This window comes from Ictidomys tridecemlineatus, chromosome 11 (assembly GCF_052094955.1).
Source record: "Ictidomys tridecemlineatus isolate mIctTri1 chromosome 11, mIctTri1.hap1, whole genome shotgun sequence".
Taxonomy (NCBI): Eukaryota; Metazoa; Chordata; class Mammalia; order Rodentia; family Sciuridae; genus Ictidomys; species Ictidomys tridecemlineatus.
This window is the reverse complement of record NC_135487.1, coordinates 3,590,511-3,615,308: the sequence shown is the minus strand read 5'-3', so window position 1 is coordinate 3,615,308 and position 24,798 is coordinate 3,590,511. Positions and strand designations below refer to the sequence as shown.

General features: G+C 58.9%; 1 protein-coding gene across 9 annotated transcripts; it reads left to right on the top strand.

Moving 5' to 3' along the window:
- The first annotated feature begins 436 nt into the window (after positions 1-436).
- Plekhg5 (pleckstrin homology and RhoGEF domain containing G5) lies at positions 437-24,672 on the top strand. 9 transcript variants are annotated; one of them, XM_078025146.1, is made up of 23 exons: positions 437-580; positions 1,230-1,306; positions 5,109-5,225; positions 14,866-14,995; positions 15,938-16,043; positions 16,349-16,409; positions 16,763-16,854; positions 17,250-17,386; positions 17,672-17,817; positions 18,331-18,540; positions 18,612-18,803; positions 19,152-19,247; positions 19,916-19,966; positions 20,064-20,213; positions 20,566-20,676; positions 20,782-20,931; positions 21,015-21,152; positions 21,296-21,415; positions 22,073-22,205; positions 22,297-22,412; positions 22,507-22,676; positions 23,047-23,814; positions 24,191-24,672. In XM_078025146.1, exons 1-23 carry the CDS (start codon positions 577-579, stop codon positions 24,198-24,200), a joined length of 3,285 nt encoding a protein of 1,094 aa, XP_077881272.1. In that variant the 5' UTR covers positions 437-576; the 3' UTR covers positions 24,201-24,672. The 9 variants fall into 9 exon arrangements, with proteins under 9 accessions (XP_077881272.1, XP_077881276.1, XP_077881277.1 ...); XM_078025151.1 differs by lacking the exons at positions 437-580; positions 24,191-24,672 and adding an exon at positions 803-1,050 and having other exon boundaries at positions 23,047-23,531; positions 23,741-23,796; XM_040287850.2 differs by lacking the exon at positions 437-580 and adding an exon at positions 805-1,050.
- The last annotated feature ends 126 nt before the right edge of the window (positions 24,673-24,798 follow it).

The following is a 24,798-nucleotide window of genomic DNA, read 5'->3' as shown; positions in this document are numbered from 1 at the left end:
TTCCGATTGGCGATTGGCGATTCCACTTTAAGTCGGAGACCAGACAGAACTAAGCCCGGCAATTAGAGGCGCCCCTGGGGAAGCAGCTGGCACGTGGGGGCCTCCCGGGGCTCGGGGATGCTCCGCTGCTTGGCCGGGTGCTGGTTATTTTGTGAAAGTTAGTTTTGCGGGGACGAGTTGAGCCGTGGTCTCCTGGCATTTGCCCTCCAATAAAGTTCTAACGATGCAGACCCCAGGACGGGCGCGGGGCCGCCGCGGCTGCTCGGGGCGCCGACCCCACCTCTCCCTGGGCCGCGGCGCGGGGGGCGGCCGGGCGGGCGGGTCCAGCCAGCAGCGCGGGGTGCAGCTCCTCGCCCCCGCAGGCCCTTCCGGGCCTGGAGAAGCGGCCGGGAGCGGGGTGGGCGGGACGGCACCTGGACACACCCCGCGGTTCCGGGGAGGCGCGGTGCGGGTCCCCGCGGCTCCTCCCGCCGCCACCTGCCCCGCCCCGCCTCCCGCCAGCGCCGCCGAGGCGCTCGGCCTCCGGCTCGTCCCGCTCGGCTCCCGCTCCCGGCGCCCCGGCGCGGCGCCGGCTCCATGGGTGAGTGCGGGGCGGAGGCCCGGGGCCCGCGCGCAGGCCGGCGAGGGGCCAGGGGCGCGGGCGGGTGGCGGCGGGCGGCGGCGGGTGGCGCGGGCCTCCCCTCCCCCTGCGTCCTGCCGCCGGGCCCTGCCCCCTCCGCCGCGACGCCCCGGCCCCTGGGAGGGGAGGCGGCTTGGAGGGGCCAAGTTCAGGGTCAGAGATGGCAGCAGGGAAAGGGGGTCACCCCAGGACTCTGCGGGGTGGCCATCCCTGGAGAGAGTGATGTGGAGGGCGGGGCGAGAGGGCATCTGGGACCCCTGGAGTGCCCCTCCCCCCAGCGCTGCTGGGATCCGGTGGAACTGGGGCCCCGGAGGTCACCGAGCTGCCCCCTCCCTCCAGTCGTGGGACAGAGGGAGGGAGTAGCTGATTTCCAAAGACATTTCTCCCCATGGAATCTGGACAATTTCCCTGGGGAGCTGCAGCAAGAGAAGGTCTCTGCAAACAGATTCCAGGCAGATAAGTTGGCATTTAAAAGAGAAAAGGACACTGACCTCCTTTGAAGGGAGGAGACAGGAGACCGCCCCACCAGTCCCCTGGTTGGGAGGCCACAGAAGCCCAGGAGAGCCTGGGTGTCCCTGCCTGACGGATGCCCTCTGCTCCTCCTCCCCAGACGACCAGAGCCCAGCCGAGGAGAAGGGACTGCGCTGCCAGCACCCGGCCTGCATGGACAAGGGGCGGGCCGCCAAGGTAGGGAGGCTGGACAGCCGGGGTACTGGGGCAGAGGGGACACGGCTCACACTGCCCTTTTCATCCAAGCCCCGGATGTCCATGGAGCCCTGGCAAGGGCACAGCAGCTGGGCAGCACTGTCCTCTGGATTCAGAGGTGGTAGGGCCACAGGGGCTGCTAATAGGGCAGAGGGGCTGCTCCTGGCTGAGGAAAAGCAGAGTCGGGGCACTTCTGAAGAACAGAGAGCAGCCTTTGGCTGCACTGGGGTTCCTGCAGCCGACCTGAGGGGCTGCAGCCCTGTGTCACAGAAGTGGTCCCCAAGGTTTTGTTCCAGTGACCCCTAAGGGACTTGATGAGCATGACTGTGGCCATGGGGATGCTAAAGGGAAGAGGGGGGACAACTGGTCTTGGAGTTTGAGGGCTCAGGATGGTGCAGAATGTGAATCAGGGAAAAAGGGGCCAGGAAGAGGGGTAAGTGCAAACATAGTGCCTGGGCCCTTCTGCTTACCCACACTGGGCTCTGCGCCACATGCTTTCTGTGCCTATGCACTGCTGTGGCAGCTCTGCAGGAAGGTATTGTAACCCTGTTTTGCAGATGAAGATACCAAGGTTCAGAGAGGTCCTGTGGATTGGCTCAAGCCTCATAGCTCATGAGAGATGGAGCCAGCCATTGAACCATGTTTTAGGCACCCTCCTCCCACATTTTGATGACAATAGTAATAATTGCTGCAACCCACTGAGTTGGGCCCAGACTCTAAGGACGCACTGAATTTTCTCTTCAGAGATGGGTTCTAACCACATTCCCATGTAGAGATGGGGAGACTGAGGCTCAGGGAGGTGAAGTGGCTACCCAAGGAAAGATGGCCAGCAAGCAGGAAAGTGGGACTTGAACCCAGTGCCTAGGTCTGTAATGCCAGAGCCCATGTGCCTAACTACTCTGCAGCTTAGCCCTGCCAGCTGCAGGAAATTTGAAATGCCACCCCTGCCACCCCCCCTCCCCACCCCCCCACCAGACACATGCACATTCATCTTGTACAGGAGGACCACGGTTAGAAGGAACATGGAGGACTGTTCTGGGGGCGGGGAGAGGAGGGGGTTGCCTCCAGTTGCCGTGGTCACCGGGCACGGGGGCGGCTGTGATGTCAGATACAATCTGCTGGCTGGGATGGTGCCTGGCACTGGGCTCTGGGGCTGGCTGGTTGCCTCTCCCCCAGATGGGGGCTCCTGGCAACACACTGGCTCTGCTCCCCACAGCACACCTCCTGCCAGGGCTCCAAAGCCCTGAGGCCTCTGCCTGACCTCAGGGGTGACAGTAGGGCAGAGGCACAATGTTCCAGTTCCTCCCCTGGGCCCTGCTTCCAGGGCAGGTCCCCGAGCGGCTGTGGACAGGGATAAGGGTGGGAGGACCCAGGCTCTGAAGAGATGAGACCTCTGAGAAGAGAGATGTTTGGAGGGGCCCGGGGCTCAGCAGCCTCTAGATCCCAGCAGCAGCCGCCACAGGGTCGTCCAGTCTGCAAAGGGGGAGTCTGAGCCCTGTCACTTCTGCGACCCCCATGAGCCAAGTGCTACAGACTGATTTCAAGAAGAGAGATGCCTGAGTGATCAGAGTCAGGGGGCCAGTCTGGGAGGACATCTTGGAGGAGGGGGCCTCTGGTGGTAGTAGGAACAGGGATTGGCAGAGTGGGAGGGGGGGACAGGGGGTGGGGGAGCTGCCACAAATGCACAGGTGGAGGATGAAAGGAGGCCAGGGACACTGGGGTTTTGTGAAGAGCAAAGAATAATTTTGGGTGCAGTGGTGTACCCCTGTAATCCCAGCTACTTGGGAGGCTGAGGTAGGAGGATTGAAAGTTCAAGGCCAGCCTCAGCAACTTGGTGAGACCCTGTCTCAAATGAAAAAATAAAAAGGATTGAGGATGTCGCTCAGTGGTGGAACACCCCTGGGTTCAATGCCCAGTACAAGAGATAAATATATACATCAATACCATTGGCGATAGAACCTGTTACTGCCGCCAGGCAGGGTGTTAGGCCTTTGAACTGGTTGCATGAATCTCATGAAAGACTCAGGGAAGAAGCATCACCCTTATTACCTTGTACCTGTGAGGAAACCAGGGCCCAGAGAGGGGAAGGAACCTGCCCACCCGCACAGCATGACCAGCAAGTTCACCTACAGGGAGACTTGAACCATTCTTAACGCTCTCCATCCACTCAAGGAATGGCTAGCAGGAAGGGCCATCTGCAAACAGGGTGGGACTCGGGAGGTTCTGTTGGACTCCCCTGGGTGCCTGGACTTCTCAGATGGATTAGCTGCCCCACCCCTACCTCCTGCCCCTGGAGTTCACAGTGGGGTGGGATGGGCGACCAGGATGGGATTCCTGGGAAGAGGAGGTAAAGAGGTGAAGGAAAGTGAGAAGAGTAGGGGATGGGGACCGGGGGCCATAAATGGCAGGTGAAGCCAGGGGCCACGGGGAGGGACTTGAGGAGAGGGAGGCAGGCTGGGCCAGGAGCACCCTGTATGTCCAGGTGAGAGGTCTGAACTGCATGCTCCAGAGACCCCAGGAGAAAAGTGGTGTCCCTGCCTGTCTCCAGGACGAGGATACGTACAGCAAGTCACACCTGTGAGCTCCAGGATCAGCCCTACACCTTGCAGCTGTGTGGCCCTGGGCACGTCATTATACCTCTCTGAGCCTCAGTTTCATCTGGAAACAGGCATCAAACTTTGGTGTTGAGGATTAAGAGAGACCCATAGAGAGGGCTTTGCATAGAGCATGCCATAGATATTCACGGAGCACCAATTGTGAGCACAGAGCTCATCCTCAGCACGGGAGAGAGTCACCCCTAGACTTTGGGGTCACCACATTTGAAGGGACAAAAGACTTGAGGGGGTTGGCCCTGTCGGGCATAGTGCTCCCACAAAGGTAAGATCCTAGCAGCCATGGTTGTTCAGTGCCCACCACGAGGCACCAGAGGAGCACTTCCAGGCCTCCTCCCACCCAGGCAGGAGGGACCACGCCTTCACCACGTTATAATGGAGGACCCCAACAGCTGGATGGAGTGCCCGACGACCAGGCTCTACCTGGTCTGCCGGCCCTCGGCGTTCCCATTCCCAGGGAGTAGTCAGGGGGCAAGGGAGGTGACTTTTCCTCCTTGGCTCCCAAGGGGGTGGTGGTGGGGCACTAGTTCTGGTTGATATGGGGAGGAGTTTCCAGCATCGCCTGCGGCTGCCCCTGGGCACATTCAAGCAGGTGGCACCGAGAGGCCTGGGAGTTCCCTTCCAGCACAATAGGGCAAGGGCAGGGATGAGAGGGGTCCACGGGGTGTCAGATGAAGGCCAGTGGGCTCTGGGCAGAGAGAAGCCGCACAGGACGGGCCTATTGTCCCGACAGTGCTTTGCCAGGAAAAGACAGAAGACCAGGTGCCCCTGGGAATAGCCAGGTTGGGGGAGCTTTGGGAGTGGCTGGTCCCTCTAGATGCCGACAGCTGTAGCCAGGCTGTGGTCTTATCTACCTCTGAAGGGGCTGGGCCTAGGTAATTTTGGGGACCAGGAACAAAGGAAGGCCTGGGGCACCTGGCTCATCAAGCAGGGACAGAGGAGACCGCTGCCCTTCTGGGGTCCAGCCCCAAAGAGTCGGCGTGTGCTAGGAGGGTCCTGGCAGTCTGAGGTCCTGAACTGGGAAGGGGCCAGAGGGAAGGCAGAGGCTTCAAAGTGCAGGAAAACGCTGGGGACTGAGCCCCGCCCCCGCCCCGCCCCCTCAGCCAGGAGCAGTGCGGGGAGAGGGCCCTTCCCCCAGGCCTGAGCCTGGTTTCTCTAAACTCTGGCTGCAGGGAGAGCGGAACTTCAAAGGACTGACGGCCCCCTTGCCAGCCATGCCAGGCGAGGGCCAGTTAAAAAGGAAGGGCCCCCGAGAAGGACTGCGTTTCTGGGGCACTGCAGAGGAACAGGTCAGAGAACAGCCATTGATGGAGCAGAAGGAGCCTGGCTTGGCCTGTGGGTCCCTTCGCCTGGGCCCCTGGGGAGTCCTCTGGCTGGTCAGGGCAGCTGCCTTCGCCAGCCCTCACCCCTGCACGGGTGAGCATCTGTCTTCAAGTCCAGGTTAATGACCAGGGACTTAACTTTCCGGAGATATGTAAAGGGCTGGGCCCCTCTGGGACAGCGGTGCCTCCAACCCACTCCCCCGAGCCGGCCTCCTGCCACCATCTGGCAGGGTTCAGGCGCCTGGCCCTTCCTGGGGCCCCCGTGCACCCCGAAGTTAGCTGTGGCCTACTGCGATTTCCCTGGGTCTGTGTCCCTAGTCCTGTGGCCACTCCGGTACCCTCGCCCAGCCCCAACCACAGGCAGGTGACCTGTGTCTCTAGGTGAATCTCCCTGGATGGTGGGGGAGGGTCTGGGCACCATGATCCCCTGAGTTAATGGTCAGAATCCCAAGTCTAGGGCCCCACCAGGTTCTAATAGGGTCCCCGCTGGCTCTATTTCCATTTACTTGAGTTGGGAAGGGTCTCACTCCTGCCCCACCGACTCCAGTAGTCGGCCCAGTGGTGTGGACATGAGGAGTCTGTGGGACTGTGGCCTTGTTGGCACAGCGGGGGATCCTGGGGCCGCCTAGTCTTGTCTGGGGGTTGAGTCCAGTGCCACTTACCCAGCTCCATCAGGAAGACCCCCCCCCCCCGTCAGTCCTCTAGAAGCCAGCAGGGGGCGCAAGAGGCTGCGCCTGGGATAGTTTGGGGAGATGGGAGGGGCATCCATGAACCCAGGGGAGACCTTGGCCTGTGGAAGACGGGAAAATGGGGGCCAAAAGGGTCCGTGGCCCTACAATTCCCCAGTAACCTTTCTCAGGCTTGGTGTGGCAGTTCCCTGGTGTGTATTCCCAGTCCCTGTCCCTTGGCCAGGGACACCCCAGATCTACCATCCATCCTTATGGCCTGTGTTCTGGTCACATGGAGATTGCTGCCCAGTGTGGGAAGGGAAGGGTAGGTGGGCCCCAGATCCTTTTTACAGTTCCCTCTCAAGAAGCCTTCTGGGTGGCCCTGGGGAAGTGGGTACCAGGTGCTCGCTTGCTGCTCTCAGGGGTCTGGCACATTCCACAGGGTTCAGCAGAAGAGTTCACAGCCCCTTCCTCTTCCCTTAGCCTCCATTCTATGCCGGGACCTCCCCGGAGGACCAGGCCTGTGGGGTGGCCTAGCCTGCCGAGAGGTCTTCTGGGCCCACCTTCTGCCTTAGTAAATGCTCTGCCTCTGAATGGGTGTTGGGACCCAGAGGACAAAGAGCGAGGCCCAGGCTGAGGGAGGGAGGAGCCCGGGGCCTTGTGCAGTGAAGACAGATGCCCCGCCTGGCCAGCCTGCCCGTGCATGCGGGCTCCACCCTTGGATTTCTGAGGTGGTGGGTGTGCCTTGGGGCCAGCAGGCTCCCAGGGTAGTTGATTGCTGCTGGAGAACCCCCCCCCCCCGACAGGGGTACCCCTCCACCAGGGAGCCCCGGCTCTTGGTTGTAGGCTAGTTTGCTGTGGGTGGAATGAGGAGCTGCTGTTTGTCCCCACCCCTGACCAGCTGGATCCCAACCATCATGGGGCAGGATGCTCTGGGTTGCCCTTTGCTTTTTGGGGGCCAAGGAGCTGGTGCTAGGGGAGAATGGCCTGGGGCGGGGGATGCCTTGGAGAGCAGGGTTCCTCAGCCTTAGCATCTGGTTTCTGAGTATCAGTTTCAGCAAGCCAGCCCTGGCTGGCCTGGGCTGGGCTGGGGAGAGGCTCCCTCCCCAGGGAGTCAGGGGCCAGGACTTCTTGGGCCTGCTCAGGTACCCATTTCCCCACTTAAGTCTGCTGGCCTTGGGGCAAGTCCCACACCCTCTCCCTAGCTTATTCCTCTGTCAAGTTGGGGTAGTAACGTGTCTTCTTCCTGGAGTCTCTGAGAGGAGGAGTGGGCTTTGCATAAACTCTTGGAAGTGGTGGCACTTGGCAGTGCTCAGTGGAGGGTAGCTGTCTGCCTGTGAGGCAGGGGCCAGGGGCTGCAGCAAGATCACCAGGATTTGAAATGGAAATTTACCTGTCCAGGCCCAGCAGGCCAGAGGTCACAGATCCTAAGAGGAGGGAGAGACTCTTTGGTCTAGCAGGGGGGACGCTGTGTTGACTGATGGTCAGAAAGTGATATCCTGGTCGAGATGACCCTATCCCTAAGTTCTGCTGTGGCTGAAGAACCTTCTTTTGCCTTCATTCATCCATTCTTTGATCTCATTTACATGGAGAACACCCCTGTGGGCCAGTACCATGGGAAGACCTGAGGACACAGTGAGCCAGCTAGCCAGGATCCTGGCCTCTGTCAAGGACATCCTAGTGTGCAATAGCACATGCCTGTGATCCCAGTGACTCAGGAGGCTGAAGATAGGAGGATTGCAAGTTTAGGGTCAGCCTCAACAATTTAGCAAGGCCCTAAGCAATTTAGGGAAACCCTGTGTCAAAAATAAAAAGGGCTGGGGATTGGGGCTAGGTTTTGGCTCGGTGGTAGAGCGCTTGCCTAACATGTGTGAGGCACTAGGTTCAATTCTCAGCACCGCATATAAATAAATGAAATAAAGGTGCATTGACAATTAAAGAATATTTAAAAGAAAGGAAAAAAAAGGCTGTGGATGTTGCTCAGTAGTTAAGCACCTTTGGGTTCAATCCCTGGTACATAGGGGAAAAAAAGAGGCTAGGAAGGAATGAATTCAACTTCAGGTGACTGGGAAAAGGAAAGTGACAGTTTTGTTTTAAAAAAAATTTTTTTTAGTTGTTGATAGAACTTTATTTATTTACATGTGGTGTTAAGAATCGAACCCAGTGCCTCATTCATGCCAGGCAAGTATACTACTACTGAGCCACTGCCCCAGTTTTTTTTTTTTTTTGTGGGGGGGTGGGGGCTTGGGGAGGTAGCATTAAGTTGGAGCCCGGCTCCAGCCATTTGAAGATCAGGGGTGTGTGGGAGTTCTAGATGGAGCGTGCAGGGTGAAGGCCCCGAGTTAGTTGAATTGTTAGGGACCACCAGCAGGAAGGCCAGCCACGGTGACCATCCTCTGGGCCCACCTAGGAGGCAAAGTGGGAGGCAAGCCATGGTAGGATTTTATTCTAAGCAATTTTCAAAAGACCTGCCTGGCTGGGCACAGTGGCTGTAATCCAAGCTAGTCGGGAAGCTGAGGCAGAAGGGTTGTAAGGTCCAGGCCAGCCTGGACAATTTAGCAGTGAGCCAGCTAGTCACGGGAAAAAAATAAATAAATAAATAAAATAAATAAATAAAAAAATTTAAAGGCTGAGGATGTAGCTCAGAGGTAGACGGCTTGCCTGGCGCGTGCAAGGCCGTAGGTTCAATCCCCAAGAAGGTACACACACACACACACACACACACCACAGATCTGCCTGTGGTGTGGACAATGGATGACTTGGCCTTTGGGAGTGGGGGTGGCTCTTGAAGCCTCCTGGCCCCTGATAAACGGCTGCCCCCTCCAAACCATCTCACAGACCCTTGCTCCTCACTCTCTGCATGTATCCAGGTGGAGGAGGAGCTGTCTAGGGTGGGTGGGCTGGGTGGCCCTGACTGGGTACTGAGGAGTATCCCGAGGAGGCCATTACAGGCCTGGAGTTGAGGTCTGGTTTTCGGCCCTGCCAGTACCCTTTTAGGTCTCTGTGTCACTTCATCCCCATGTGATGAGTGGGGATAATAGTGCCTACCCGCTTCCTGGGACTGAGTGTGAAAGCGCTCAATGGGCACCTAGTGGGAACCCCGCACCCCATGCAGGCTCTGCTTGCGCCCCCTGGCGGTGGGGACCCCGCCTGGAGCAGAGGGACCTCTGGCAAAGCCCAGCTGGGCTGTGGGCTTTCCTGACCGCGGGCCCGCAGCCCCCAGCCGCCCCTACTCCCGGCCCACCCCTCCGCGCCACCCCCAGGGGTCCGGGACCCCGCGCTCGGCCAGCGCTGCGCGCGGGGCTGGGATGACCGCCGGGAAGGCCTCTGGGCGCAGGATGTGGCGGCGGGAGGCTGGGGTCCGAGCGGAGGGGCGTCCCCGGCTGTGCGCGGACACGGACCCTCCGGGAGCCCTGGCTGGGCGGGGGGCGGCGTCTCCGGGACAAGGGCGGGGGGCGCGGGGGCCCGTGCGCGAGCTCCGCGGGGTGGCCCGGCCCCGGCCCCGCGTCCCGCGCTCGGCCGGGGCGGGCGCGGCCGCACAATGGCAGGAAGCGGGGCTCCGCGCGTCGTCCGGCACAGACCGCCGCTTCCTCCGGCCGCCATGGGGACAGGGCCCGGCGTCTCCGGGCGCCGAGCGGCCTCCAGGCCGGGCCCCGCGCCGCCTTCCCAGGAGCCCGAGTCCATGTGCGTCGGGGGTCGCGCCCGCGCCAGCGTCGGCCAGGTAGGGCGGGGGCGGGGCGGGGCGGTCCCCAAGCGGGAGGGCGTCCCCCGCCCAGCGGGCCCCTTGTGCCCGTCCTGTGTGCGGACACACCTGCGTCCCGGGCCCTGGACGGGTCCCAGCCCCGCGCCCTCCTGGGCACACAGGCCTCCCTTCTGCCTCTGGCCAGTCCTAGGTGAGGTTGAGCCTGGCTCCCGGTGCCCCTGGGCGGCCTTGGCTGTGCGTCCAGGCCCCGCCATCCTCCCACCTCCCTTGCTATTAGGTCACCTTTGGAGGTGTGGGACCTGCCCGTTCCGTGGTTTGCAGGGGGTGGGGTCTCGAGGTCTCCCCTGGGAACTTATTGCACCCCACCTGGGGCTCTTCCTGGGCTGTCAGAGGTGCCTACCTCAGGGGTGTTGGTGGGCAGGCAGGAAGGGTGGGGAGGGGCACCCATGTCTGAGAGAAGGGTCCAAGAACCTGGTTTGGGGGACAAGGTAATTCAGCTTAAATGTTGGGGAGACTCCTGGCCCTTTTTGGAGCTGGGGAGGCCTGTGGTTTGGACATGGGCTGTGAGGAAGTGGGGAGGGGAAATGATCCAAAGGAGCTCTGCCCACCCCAGCCTCAGCCCCTCAGTGGGCTCCTGGTTCTCCCTGGCAGGGTTGTGTGTGTGTGTTCCTGCAACTTGCAGCTTGGTCCTCAGCCAGATCTGCATGGTTAGGTCTGGAAACACCTGGTTCAGGTCCTAGTCCTGAGCTTCATGGTGTAGCTGGTGTTTATTACCCTGGGGGTGCTCACAAGACCAGAGGGGTGAGGTTTTGGTGCATTGTAGCTGCAGCCATGGTGGTGGTGTTCACCAAAGCTCATTGCAGGGCTGGGGAGTGACTCTCCAGGCCCTCAAGGGAGCCTAGTGCTTTATAGTAGGTGCTCAATAAATATTTGTTGAACACTGAATCTGCTGTAAGGAGTGGATCTTTGTGTGAAATCTGCTGTTTATTGGATTGGTTTAAAAACATGATTGTGGCACAGAGTCAGAGACTTGGGCTGAAAGGATCCCAGGGACCCTCCTCAGGACCCTACAACCTAGCAAGGCACTTGCCAGCCATCTCCTGCTCCCACACACCCACCATGGGGCTGGGGCCTGGTTGGCCTGCAGTGCCACCCACACTGGCACCTAAGCTGCTAGGGTTAGGAAGAGGATAGAGGGGAAGCCTGTGCCAGGCTAGCTGCCCAGGCTGGGTGCAGTGCAGGGGCTGCTGAGCTGGGACACTGGGGACCTCCTGGGAAGAGGGGCTGAGTAGTGTCTTTATCAAGAGGAGACGCTGGGAGCCTGGGGCCCCGAGTCTGCAGAGCCAGGCTTTGGCAGCAGTGCCTGGGGTGGGGTGGGGTGGGTGAGTGAGGCAGTAAGTTAAGGCCAGGAACAGCTGTAGTGCCTGAGACCCACACCCCCGCCTCAGGCCCTGACAGCCACTTGTGAGGGGCACAGGAGTGGGGTCATCTGGCACTTGGGCTGCCAGCAGCAGTCTGAGTTATACTGTCCATTGCTGCTGCCCAGGACCCAGCTCCACAAAAGGTAGACCCCTTAAGCAGGATCACCCAGTGATCACCGTTTCTGTGCCCTGTACCCTTTTCTGTGTAATGGAGGAGCGAGGAACATAGGGCCAAAACAATGAGCATCAAATGAAGATTAATTTCTCCTGCCCGCAAGGCCCCAGGGCTGACATGTGTCCTGTCTCCTCCACTCATCTCTCTTCTCAGATGCCTGAAATGGTATGAGTGTGATTAAAATCTGGGATCTAGAGTCACATACATTGGCTTCAAGTCCTGACTCCACTGGCTATGTGACTGTAGGTAAATGACTTAACCTCTCTGAGCCTTACTCTTCTCTTAGATAAAATAGGTCCAATAAGAACCCCCTCTCCCAGGAGGAGAGGGTGACACATGTAAGACCCTCAGAGTAGCCCCAGACACATGAGGATGGAATCACCAGTGGACCTCAACCTTTCCCACCTCCTCTTAACCTCCCATCTCCTTCCTGGGGTCAGCTTCTCTGCTGTCCAGGCCACCTTTGCCCTGTCTGTTATCTTGGAAATCTCTGATCTGGCTCTACCCAGCCAAAAACTCTTCAGTGCCTTTCCACTTTCCCAATTAATAAATTAATCAAGTGTAGTTGAGGGCTGTGAGTCAGACGGGTGAAGACGTGCAGTTGCGTAGGTGTGGAGGCAACAGAGTAGAGTAAGGAGGTGGTCAGGAGAGAACCGGAGCAAGGTCAGGGGCAGAAGGGCAGGAGGTGGCTTTGCAAGTGAGGATCTGCAGGAGAGGAGGCAGGCGTACGCGCTTTGCCATCTGGGGGACCAGCAAATGCCAGGTCAGAGCACAGACAGGAGGCCGGCAGGTGGGGCAGAGCAAGCCAGGACAGACGTGTAGGACAGGGCACGTCTGGCTTTTGTGGGTGTGAGATGGGAGCCACTGGAAGGTTTAGAGTGGATGGAATGTGACTCCTCTTTGCACATATTCACTCTGGCTCTCCATGCAGAAGTGGTGGGCAGGGCCAGGGAGAAGAGTTGGGAGGCCACTGATACCATCTGGCTAAGTGACAGGGGCATCGGCGGGTGTTGAGGTTATAGAAACTAAAGATACAGCCAACAGAGTTTTCAGACTGACTCGGTGGAGGTCCAGAGTAACCCCAAGATTTTTCGCCCAGTGTATTAGTTTCCTGGAGCTGCTGTAACAAATTAGCACATCTGGCTTTAGAACAAGAGAAGTTTGGGGCTGGGGTTGTGACTCAGTGGTAGAGCGCTCGCCTAGCATGCCCGAGGCACTGGGTTCCATCTTCAGTACCACTTCAATGTAAAATAAAGATATTGTGTTCACCTAATACTTAAGAATAAATATTTTTAAAAAACACGAGAAATTTATTGAGTTATTTCTGTTTTATGAGACAGGATCTGCCTTTGTCACCCAGGCTAGCCTTGAACTTATGATGATCCTGCCTTGGCCTCCCAAGTAGCTAGGGTAGTAGGTATGTGTCAACATGCCAGGTAGGAAAAGGGACTTTAGAGGATGCAGTAAGATCCCCAGTGGCCTGTAATCTCAGCAGCTCGGGAGGTTGAGGCAGGAGGATTGCGAGTTCAAAGCCAGCTTCAGCAGAAGTGAGGCATTAAGCAAATCGGTGAGACCCTGTCTCTAAATAAAAGACAAAATAGGGTCGAGGCTATTGCTCGACAAGTGCCCCTGAGTTCAACCCCCAGTACCAAAACCACCACCACAACAACAACAATCCCCAAATGATCAGTTGTCAGGGAGCACGGAGTCAGTAGAGTCCCAATCCAGACACTCAGCCTGACACCATCTAGGGACAGCCAGGCCAATCCACACAGGGCTTCCTGCCAGGCTACTAGCTGGACACTTACAAATGTCAGGTTATGAAAGACCCCCTTCTCCTCCCTGCCAAAACAAAACAGAACAAAACAAAGCCCTTGGAGCATTCACTGGTGAAGGAGTGGAGAGACAGCGTGGCCCTGAGCAGGCCTCATCTGGATTCTGGGTGAGGAAAGGCCCACAAAGGAGCTGCCTTAGGCAGCCGAGAGCCGAGGGAATCGGGAGTACCGTACAGGGCCTGGTTCTCACGGGTGTCCACTGTGTGGGGTTTTGCGGGAAACATCCCTGAGCTGCCGGGTGGCGTACAGCTGTAGCCCCAGCTACTAGGGGAGCTCGGGCAGGAGAATTGCTTGAGTGCAGAAGTTCAAGACCATCAGGGGCAGCATGGTGAGCGCCTGTTTAAAAGAAAAATTCTTATTCTCAGGCCATGCCCTATTTCTGCATCAGAGCAAGGAGTGATGAGCGTGAAGTCAGATGTGACAGTGATTGACACTTGTGTGGATGTCATTGTGCTATTATTCTTATAACTTTCAGTGGGCTTGAAAAAAATTTTTTGGGGGGAGCTGGGGATGTGGCTCAAGTGGTAGCGCGCTCGCCTGGCATGCGTGCGGCCTGGGTTTGATCCTCAGCACCACATACAAAGATGTTGTGTCTGCTGAAAACTAATATATATATATATATATATATAAAATTAAATATATATATAATATATATGTATTTAATAATATATATATTAAAAATTCTCTCTCTCTCTCTCTTAAAAAAAAAATGGTACCAGGGATTGAACCCAGGGGTGCTTAACCACTGAGCCACATCCCAGCTCTTTAATTTTTTATTTTGACACAGGGTCTCCCCATGTTGCTAGAGCCTTGCTAAGTTGCTAAGGCTGGCAGTGAACTGTGATCCTCCTGCCTCAGCGTCCCTTGTCACTGGGATTATAGGCATGTGCCACCGTGCCCAATGAGGTTTGAAATATTTAAAAATGAAAACTAGGAAACAGAATGGGAGGCAAGGACTGGGAAGTGGCGATTGTGGTGAGTGTGGACACAGACACCCGGTGTGCAGTTGCTCCTGAGGTAGAGGGCTCCTGGTGCTGTGCCGGACTGTGACCCTGTGTTGTGGAGGGACACTTGGCTGTGCAGGGGAAGGGGAATCTGAGCAGCATCTCTGCATCCCTGGGGGAGGGCCTAGAGGAAGGCTGCCTGAGACTGGAGTGGGACCATCATGCCGTGACCGGATATGCGGGTCTCCTACTGCTGGCTTCTGTTTTTCTGGAGTAGCAGGAAGCAGAGTGACCACAGTAGGTTAGGCTGGGCCGTTGGAGGTTAGAGGGCAGAGAAGACATGACAGTCACCCTGGAGGATGGAGGAGGCAGGCCCAGTAAATCTAGGTGCCAGTCAGCAGCAGTGGTGTGTGGACCCCAGGTGACGCCCACAGCACCTCCAGGTGACTGCTCCACAGCTCTACCCTGTGCTGTTAGGGCCTCAGAATTAACGACAGAAGGCAGGATGGGTGGAGGGCTTTGCCAACACCAAACTGGCCAAACCAGAGAGCATTCCCCAGCTCCATCTTGGGGGTCTTCCTGCCCGAGCCCCAGGGAGAGGCCCTGGTTGCCCAGCCTCATGCTTGTTGCTCGAGGTCTCCTCCAGGGCAGGCCTTGCTTCTCTCTGCTTCCTAGGAATGGGCACATGGCGGGTGCTTGGGGAAGGTTTGCCAAATGAATCAACATGGGCAAAGCATCAGGTGCCTGTGGGAATGGCTGGCTGGGTGAGAGGGCCAGCCACAGCTGGGCACTGCCACGGTCTGGGCGGCACCTGCGCCTGCCCGTGGAGCCCTGACCCACCCTCCCCTTCTCCACCTGCAGGTGTGCCATCACGCAGACTGCCAGCAGCTGCACCACCGGGGGCCGCTCAACCTCTGCGAGGCCTGTGACAGCAAATTCCACAGCGCCGTGCGCTACGATGGGCACGTCCGCTTCGACCTGCCCCCCCAAGGTCAGCAGGAGAGGGCCCCTGCTGGCCCCGAGAGTTCCTGGGTAGCTCTGGGGTGGGGACAGTGTTTTGGTAACCCTTGGAACCTTGACAGGGTCATCAGGAGGAAGAGAGTCATCTGTAATCCAAATATGTGGCAGTTCTTTTGTTTTAGCAAGACAGACCCTCCAGGGCCAGTGCCCATCTCGAGGGCAGGCCTGTGTCTCCCAGTGCTGTGTGGCCCAGACCAGCTGGAGAAAGTCCCCTTTCTTCTCCTCAGGGCAGGGACTTCCGGGCAGACCCTCCAGGCAGAGGCAGGTGGGGTGGAGGCAGGTCAGAGGACCTGTGGTAGGAAACAAGGAGCCCCTCTGGCTGAGAGGGCCTGCCCGCCCCGCCACTGAAGGCCATCCCAGGCCTGTGCAGCAGTGCTGGCCCTGCTCTCCCTCCCACATGACCACAGGTGTTGCCCATGCAGCGCGGTGAGGGGATGCCTGAAAGGAAGATCCGTGGACTTTGGTCCCTGCCTGCAGTGATCCCAGCACCTGGGGTGTCCTCCTGGGGTACCTCTTTGTGTCTGAGGGATAGATGATAATGAACAATCCATCTCTGCCAGGCACGGAGGTGCACACCTGTAATCCCAGCAGCTCAGGAGGCTGAGGCAGGAGGATGTCGAGTTCAAAGCCAGCCTCAGCAATGGCAAGGCCCTAAGCAACTCAGTGAGACCCTGTCTCCAAATAAAATACAAAATAGGGCTGAGGATGTGGTCGAGTGTCCCTGAGTTCAATCCCTGGTACATACACACACACACAAAAAAACCCTCCATCTCCTTGAAAACCTGAAGGACCCTAGCAACTTGGTGAGGGATTCCAGGGGTCACAGACTGTCCCTCTGGAGGTACCCATGTTCAAGGACTAAGGAGGGGTCAGGGAGGGAGAAGGTGCAACCCTCTACCCCTTTTCTTCAAAGGCTCTATCCTAGCCCGGAATGTGTCCACCCGGTCATGCCCCCCACGTACCAGCCCTGCGGTGGACCTGGATGAGGAGGAGGAGGAAAGCTCTGTAGATGGCAAGGGGTAGGTGAGGGGGGGTGGGCAGAGCAGAGACCCTGGGGGAGAGCCCCAGGCACCAGCTGCTTTGGCACCTTTCTCTGAAGGGCCGAGTGGCAAACTCCTCCCACCCCTGTGGATACCCTGGTTCCTGGAGGAGGCTGTCCCAGCCTGGGCCAGCCTGCAAGGTGTCTGGGAAGCATTGTGTGAGCCTGTGTTGGCCACCAGAGGGCGCACAGTCCCATGTGGGACCTGCCAAGGCCCCACTCACATCCTCTCCTGGTGAGGGCCCACCCCCACCTCCCAGATCTGCCTTCATTTTTTCCCTGAAGGGACCGGAAGAGTACAGGACTGAGACTCTCCAAGAAGAAAGCAAGGAGGAGACACACAGATGTGAGGAGCCCCCAGGGCTGGCAGAGGGGGTGCCCAGACAGTGCCTGCCCCTCCCAGGCCCCTTCCTTTCCCCTAGGCGGGGCCTCCCCACTCTGAACTCTAGGATGCGGGATGGGGTCTGGAGTGAGCGTGTCCCTTCCTTGCCACTGTACCCTGCAGCCAGCACTGCCCTGGCTCTGGCTGAGGTTTCTCCAGGAGCTCCTTGGGCAGGAGAGCCCTTGTGGCCTCCCAGGGACAGAGGGGGGCTGGGAGACACCTGGCCTTCACCTGCCTGCGGGGGTTTCCCTCCTGGGAGGGACTGGTAGGAGATGGGGGCTGGCAGTGGAGAAGCTGACAGACGCCTGTCATCATAGGACCCCAGCAAGGAGTGCTTCACCTTGAAATTTGACCTCAACGTGGACATAGAGACAGAGATCGTGCCGGCTCTGAAGAAGAAGTCGCTGGGGTAGGGCTCGGTGTTGCTGGGGGAGGAAGTGGGGCTGGGGCCAGTGAGGCCTCCCTAGCTGGAGGCTCCAGGTCTGTGTGTGTGTGTGTGTGAGAGAGAGAGAGAGAGAGACAGACAGACAGACAGGGAGAGAGAGGTGGCTATGTCTCCACCTCTGGGCAGTCCTGTGTGGATGTACATACCTGTGCAAGAGACCAGGACAGGGTCTGTGCATCTGCGTTCCAATCCTGTGTGCAGGGCCTGGTCCCAGCGTACCTGTGAAGGTGTGCGTGTGCTGGCCTGTGTGCTCCCTGGGGACAGGATTCTGCCCATGCCTCCCTTTTCTGATAGGGAGGTGGGTGGAGAGGGGTCTTGCATAAATTGTCCCAACACACACATTTCCCTCTTGGGGACAGGGAGGTGCTGCTGCCCGTGTTCGAAAGAAAGGGCATTGCACTGGGCAAAGTGGATATCTACCTCGACCAGTCCAACACGCCCCTGTCCCTCACCTTCGAGGCCTACAGGTTTGGTGGACACTACCTGCGGGTCAAAGGTGAGCAGCAGGCTTCACAGGTAGCCGGGTTGCTAGGACCTGGTGGTGCCTCCTCCCGGAGATGGGAGCCCTTTCCAGGCTCAGCTTCCCATTGGCTGTGGCCCTGAGCAGGCTCATTACCATACAGGTGTCTCTGCCCTGGCTGGTGGCCGGTGCTGTCAGGGTGGGGCTGTGGGAGGAGGGCAGCTGGGCCTGGGCTCAGATCCTCTGGGGAGAGAGGACTGGGGCCTCACTTCCCTCAGACCCAGGCACTGAAGACCTCTTTTTGCCCCCACACCACCCCAGCCAAGCCAGGGGATGAGGGCAAAGTGGAGCAGGGCGTGAAGGACTCCAAGTCCCTGAGCCTGCCAATCCTGCGGTCGGCCGGGGCCTGGTCCCCCGCACTGGAGCGTGTGGATCCCCAGAGCCGCCGGGAGAGCCTCGACATTTTGGTGAGGAGGGGCTGTCAGCGCTGGGAGCAGGACAGCTTAGAGGGAAGTCACTCTGGGTCCCTCACTGCCCACTCTTGGGGTTTAACTTCCCCTTCTGGAAGATGGAGCCGGCTGTGAGTCTAGGGCTCCCCTCTGAATTTAGCCATGGGTCTTGTCTCTGAGTCTTGTGCTGCCCAGCGAGTCGGAGAGTGTGTGTGTTCATGAGCCCGTCTGTGCTCGGGAGTGAGACCTCACATGGCACGGGCCCCATTTGGAGCAGTACTTGTTGGTGCCTCTGAGTGTGTGTATAACTCTTCCTCCCACCTGCTCTGTGCTTGTGGCTGGGGGAAGACAGTTGGGCGAATCTGTCTGCACCTTCCAGCCCTGAGAAGTCCAGGTTTCAGGAGAGCTGACACCCAGGGCCAGGCTTAGAGACCCTCCCACATCCCAAGCTGGCCTGAGGTCCTGGGAATCCCTGTGAGGTGGGGTCACAGAGGCGGGTCAGGCTGGCCTTGACCTCCGTGCTCTCCCTAGGCACCTGGCCGCCGTCGTAAGAACATGTCAGAATTCCTGGGGGAGTCCAGCATCCCGGGGCAAGAGCCCCCCATGCCCTCCAGCTGCTCTCTACCCAGTAGCAACAGCAGTGGCACTAGCAGTGGGGGCAGTGACAGCTGGAAGAACCGGGCAGCCAGTCGCTTCAGTGGCTTCTTCAGCTCAAGCCCCAGCACCAGTGCCTTTGGCAGGGTATGTGGCCCTGTGGGCTCCAGGGGCAGGGCAGCTGCTGGCCCTGACCCTGACCGTGGGTCTCCTCCTAGGAGGTGGACAAGATGGAGCAGCTGGAGGGCAAGCTGCATGCCTATGGCCTTTTTGGGCTGCCCCGGCTGCCCCGGAGGCTGCGCTTTGACCACGACTCCTGGGAGGAGGAAGAGGTCGATGAGGACGAGGATGAGGATACCCCGTGCCTCCGGCTGGAGGACAGCTGGAGGGAGCTCATTGACGGGCATGAGGTGGGTGCAGCTGCAGCCTTCCCGTCCCTCCTAGCATATGAAAGGGGGATAGCCCTTATGAGGACCCAGTGACAGGATCTTCCATAAAATGGCCCCAAGAGGCTGTCCCCACTTTGGGGGAAATAAGCTGTGTGAAAGTGGTGCGTGGCTTGGCTGTTTTAGTGGCAGAGGAAGACCCAGTCGTGGGTGTCTTGATTGTGAAGATCCATGTGATGGTGAGAGTGGCCTGCCTCCTCCAGGACCTCTGTGTCCCCATCAGGAAATCGAGGACTTCCATGCAGGGTTGCCCACCCCACCTTGCCCTCCACGCCCTGGGCTCCTAGTTGACTTGCCCTGCCCTCCCTTTAGAAGCTGACGCGGCGGCAGTGCCACCAGCAGGAGGCAGTGTGGGAGCTCTTGCACACGGAGGCCTCCTACATCAGGAAACTGCGAGTGATCACCAACGTAAGTGGGGGCCTCCATCCTAGCGTCCACCTCACCTACCTGCCGCCCTGGTCTCTTTCTAGGTGGACTCTCAGCTGAATCTGGGGTTGTGCAGAAAGAGCAGGTACCCAACAACAAAGGGGGCACAGGAAAATCAGAGAAGGGTTGGCCCCCCCGCTAAGAACAGGTGATTCCACAGGCACCTGGGAGGGGGCTTCAGGCAGATTGGGCAGGTTAAGCTGAGTGAACACAGGTGAGGCCTCATTCTCTCCTTCAACGCTGCTTCTGAACACTGGTGTGTGCCAGGTGCCAGGGCCCACACCCTACATGAGACAGGACGTATAGGCACTGTGGGGGTTCCAGCTCAGGGAGGGGAGCGCCTGCCCTGTGCCTGGGGGTTCAAGAAGTCTTCCTGGAAAGAGGATTCACCCTCTAAGGCAAAACCTGAGGCTGGGCCAGGGCAGAGGAGAGGATCCAGGGGATGCTGCAGGGCCAGTCTCCCCCGTTCTCCTCCAGGTGGGGCGAGGGCAGGTTGACCCCCAGGTGGGCCATGGGGGCCTTGGAGCTCCCAAATGAGAAGACCAAATGGTGCTCCTGCTCCCTCCTTATCCCTGATTCTGGCCTTTGTGGAAGGGAGCCTGAGTCTGGGTGGGGCTTCAGGTCCGTTGCAGTGTCCCCTGTCCCCACAGTTGTTCCTGTGTTGCCTTCTGAACCTGCAAGAGTCTGGGCTGCTGTGCGAGGTATGGCCTGGCCTGGGAGCGGGGGCGGGGGAGGTACTGGGAAGGGGGCGGGGCCAGGATTGTGGGGCGGGGCCGACCCACCTTCCGCCCTGCGCAGGTGGAGGCGGAGCGTCTGTTCAGCAACATCCCAGAGATCGCTCGGCTGCACCGCGCACTTTGGGGCAGTGTGATGGCTCCGGTGCTGGAGAAGGCGCGGCGCACGCGGGCCCTGCTGCAGCCTGGGGACTTCCTCAAAGGCTTCAAGATGGTACGCGCAGGGTCGGACGCAGGCGAGGCCACTGACGCAGGGTTGGGGCATCCAAGACTCCATGGCCTAATCCCGTGTACTTGTTGCCCTCAATTCCCTCTGACCAGTGACCCCGGGTGACCCCTGTGGGAAGTATGTGTTGGGCGTTTGAATTTGAACCCCCCCTTGGCCATCCATCCTTGCACCTGGCCACGGTAGACTCTCAGTAGTCAATCTCGCTGAGGCTCCAGTTTCTTCACCTGGAATAATAAGCTTGTCACCCCCTGGGTGGTCCCGAAAGCACTGTGAGGCCTGGGCCGGTCCACAGGGAGCGCGGGGTCACAGGTGCTGTGGTTGTTCTCCCTTGGGTCAGTTCGGGTCGCTGTTCAAGCCGTACGTCCGATACTGCATGGAGGAGGAGGGCTGCATGGAGTACATGCGCGGTCTGCTGCGGGACAACGACCTGTTCCGCGCCTACATCACGGTGAGAGCCGGCGGGGCGGCGGGGCGCTGGGGGTGCTGGGGCTGGGCTGTGGGCTCCCGCTGGCTGGGCGGGGCCCGATTTGAGTCCCGCCCCCTCTGGCTGCAGTGGGCTGAGAAGCACCAGCAGTGCCAGCGGCTGAAGCTGAGTGACATGCTGGCCAAGCCCCACCAACGGCTCACCAAATACCCTCTGCTGCTCAAATCGGTGCTGCGGAAGACTGATGAGCCCCGCGACAGGGAGGCCATCGCCACCATGGTAACCCGAACAGTAGGTGGGGTCTCCTCCAGCTGTTTGTCCCTCCCTGTCCCCGGGCCTGAAGCCACACTGCCTGTCCCCAGATCAGCTCCGTGGAGCGCTTCATCCACCACGTGAACACATGCATGAGGCAGCGACAGGAGCGGCAGCGGCTGGCAGCGGTGGTGAGCCGCATTGATGCCTATGAGGTGGTGGAAGGCAGCAACGACGAGGTGGACAAGGTGGGCACTGTGTCTTTGGGAAAGGGCCTGCGTCCTGCTGGGAAGGAGGAAGGGCCAAATGGCAGCCAGGGGTGATGCTGGCCTCCTAGCTGAGGTGGGCACTCAGATCCTAACCTTTCCTACACCCACACCCCCATCCCCAGCTCCTGAAGGAATTTCTGCATCTGGACCTGACAGCACCCATCCCTGGTGCCTCCCCAGAGGAGACACGGCAGCTGCTGCTGGAGGGGAGCCTAAAGATGAAGGAGGGGAAGGACAGCAAGGTGACTTAGGGGCCACAACCCCCTGCTCTGCCCCACCCTCCTTGCCCCTTTGGTGTGGACCACCCTTCTTGGGGACCTCATGGGCCGCAGCTAGTGGTTCTCAGCTGCATAGTCAGTTCAGTGGTGACCCAGGAACTAGCAATTTTTGTAGCTATAGTGATGGATGATGGTCTGCAAACAATTTACTCTTTACACATAAACAGCAGGGTCATAGCCACAGAGGTGGGCAGGAGGGGCATGGTCTGTAAAGGCCAGGAACTGCCCAGGGCCTTGCTTACTCTGCTGCTCAGGCTTTAGGCACTGGGTAGCTGAGAGTCTACACATTGTGATTTAAAAATCACCTTCCTTTTCTTCTCTTTAATGTAAACTGGTTGAAATAATTCAGAAATGTGTGTCTCAGAAAATCATCTTTCTCTGAATTTTAAAGATTCACAGGGGCGGGGGGGGTGCAGAGGTATCTGACAAAAACCTAGTGCTCCTGGTGAACTCCAATGCTCTCAGCATCCTGCAGTTTCCCAGTGCTCCCAGCATAGTGTTCCTAGTGCTCTCAGCGCTCCCAGCACTCCCTGCATACTGCAGTGTTCTCAGTGCTCCTAGTGCTCCCAGCACACTGCAGCAAGCCCAGGCCTCTGACCCTCTCCTGCTCCCCCACCCCAGATGGATGTGTACTGCTTCCTCTTCACTGATCTGCTCTTAGTGACCAAGGCAGTGAAAAAGGCTGAGAGGACCAAGGTCATCAGGCCACCACTGCTGGTGGACAAGATTGTGTGCCGGGAGCTGCGGGACCCTGGTGAGGAGCACTGGCCCCTGCTCCTGGGCTGGGGCTGCAATGGGAGGGGCTCTGATCTTGACCAACATTGATGTGGGTCTTTCCTGACCAGGCTCCTTCCTCCTCATCTACCTGAACGAGTTCCACAGTGCCGTGGGGGCCTACACATTCCAGGCTAGTGGCCAGGCCCTGTGCCGAGGCTGGGTGGATGCCATTTACAATGCTCAGGTGAGAGCAGAGTGGTGTGAGGGTAGGCAGGCCAGACTGGAGGCTGCTGGTCCCAGTCCATTCTACCCCTGGGCCCACTCTCTCCTACCTGCAGAACCAGCTGCAACAGCTGCGCGCACAGGAGCACCCAGGAAACCAGCAACCTCTACAGAGACTGGAAGAGGAGGAAGAAGAAGAGGAGGAGGAAGGTGAGAGCAGCACTTCGGCTGCCAGCTCCCCGACCATCCTGCGCAGGAGCAGCAACAGCCTCAACTCCCAGCACTGGTAAGTGTGCCCAAGACCACACAGCAGGCCATGTGCCTCCGCCAGGGCCTCACGCTCTCAGCCATTGACACCCAGCCACGGCCCCTTCTGAAGAGCCGCATGTGGTAAACAAGGAAGGGGATGTCGGAGGCAGCTCAGTCCCCACCAGGGTCGAGGCAGGGAGAACAGTTTCTAATTTGAGTGTCAGCTTTGATCTATTAGTGGTGGCTGCCTGGAGCCCTGTGCTGAAGATTCTTAGACCAGAAAAGAGCGCTGGAATCCATTATTGTCTGTTGTGGACCCAGGAGCTTGAGGAGCTCTGAGCCTTGAGATCTGTTCCAGGCCTTCTAGGCTTCCTCTGGTTGGGCTGACCTTCCCCCTGGTCCCACAGTGCTTCAGATGGCTCCACTGAGACCCTGGCCATGGTTGTGGTGGAACCTGGCGAGATGCTGTCCTCCGAGTTTGATGGTGGCCCCTTAAGCTCCCAGTCGGATGAGCCCTCTCTTAGCTCCACTGCTTCATCGATCACACCCACCAGCGAACTGCTGCCGCTGGGCCCAGTGGATGGCCGCTCTTGCTCCATGGACTCTGCCTATGGCACCCTGTCCCCCACCTCCCTGCAAGATTTTTCAGCTCCAGCCCCTGCGGTGGAGCCAGTGCCCCAGCCCACAGAGTTGTCACAAACTCCTTCACCCCCACCCTCGCCCCGCCTCCGCCGCCGCACCCCTGTCCAGCTGCTGCCCAGCCTGCCTCGCCTGCTCAAGTCTAAATCCGAGGCCAGCCTCCTCCAGCTGCTGTCTGGGGCTGCCACCTGTGGAGGACCCCCAGCTCCCAGCCGCAGCTTGTCAGAGCTCTGCCTGGCCACTGTAGCTCCTGGCACTAGGACTCAGGGCTCTGCTCAGAAAGCTGGACCTGGCTGGGATTGCCAGGCAGCATGCATACCTGGCAGCAGCCCTGAGCCTCCAGAGCCTGGGGACAGAACCAGTTGTCTGCCTGGGGAGCCTGCAGACCCTGCCAGGAGGAGGTACAGAGAGCCACCCTCTCCCAGGGTCCAACCTGAGCCCCCACCAGGGATCTCTGTCCAGCACAGGAAGTTGACTCTGGCCCAGCTCTATCGAATCAGGACCACTCTGCTGCTTAATTCCACGCTCACTGCCTCGTGAGTGGCCTGGCTGGCGTATGGGACAGGTGGCTTAGTGTGCTGTTGTTGTACTAAGTTCTGGTAGTGGGTAGGGGCATGGTGATGATAACTGGGAACATCAGCATTTGGGGATGGGACGGAGAGGAGCCTTAGACTTAATCCCACTGCCTCTCTTCTCCACTGGAGGAGCTGGTCCCACTGAAGTGGGCCGCTCCGAGGGCAAATGCTGGGGCCTCTGACATGGAGGAGCCTGGGCAAGCCACATAATCCCACTTCCTGTAGGTGTCTCTGGCAGGCAGCAGTGAAGGGAATTAAGGATCGTGGTAGGGGAAGAGGGTGACTAGAGCCACTCCAAATGGCAGCAGCTAAGGAAATTGTCTCCCCACCCTTGCAGGGAAGTCTGAGCAGATGGAGGCTTCCAAGGTGCCACTGACCAAGGGACAGCAGACAGCATGCTTCTAGGGGTGCGGCACCTGCTTCACCTGCTGCCTCATGTGTGCATGAGCCGGAGTGTCAGTCAGGACCCCAGCTACCACCCCAGGGCCAATTTGCACTTTGTCGGACTGAATGAAGTGGAGGAGGGCTCAGCAGAGCCTCAGGCCTGGGCAATAGAACCCTCTCCACACACCTGCCCAGGAAGTCCCTTGTCCCTTACTCCTGAAGTTACCAGCTCTAATCCTCTGGGCTGGGCTCCCAGGCTCCTCTTCCCATGGCCACCCTCATCTGTCCTCAATGGGATGCACCCTAGCCCCTAATCCCCTCTTTCTCTCCTTCCCAGTCCTCCTGGCCACCTCAGGCTTGGGTTGGCTCTGTGTAAAGCTGCATATTTATTGAGCTTTGTTCTTTTATAAAGACTTGTATATACTCCCCTGGAAAGAGTCCTGTGCTTCTGGAGCCCACCCCTTCCTGCCTGGAGCACACTTGAGCTCCCCGTGGTTCCTTTCTGTGCTCTGTGCCCCTCCAGCCGCCGCAGTGGGGGGGCCGGTGGAAGACACAATGGGA

Coding starts and splice junctions, on each gene's coding strand:
- Plekhg5 (XM_040287850.2), top strand. CDS start 1,008: ATGGAATCTGGACAATTTCCCTGGGGAGCTGCAGCAAGAGAAG. Junction 5,226..14,865: donor GGGGCACTGCAGAGGAACAG/GTCAGAGAACAG, acceptor CTCCACCTGCAG/GTGTGCCATCACGCAGACTG. Junction 16,410..16,762: donor CAAGGAGGAGACACACAGAT/GTGAGGAGCCCC, acceptor CTGTCATCATAG/GACCCCAGCAAGGAGTGCTT.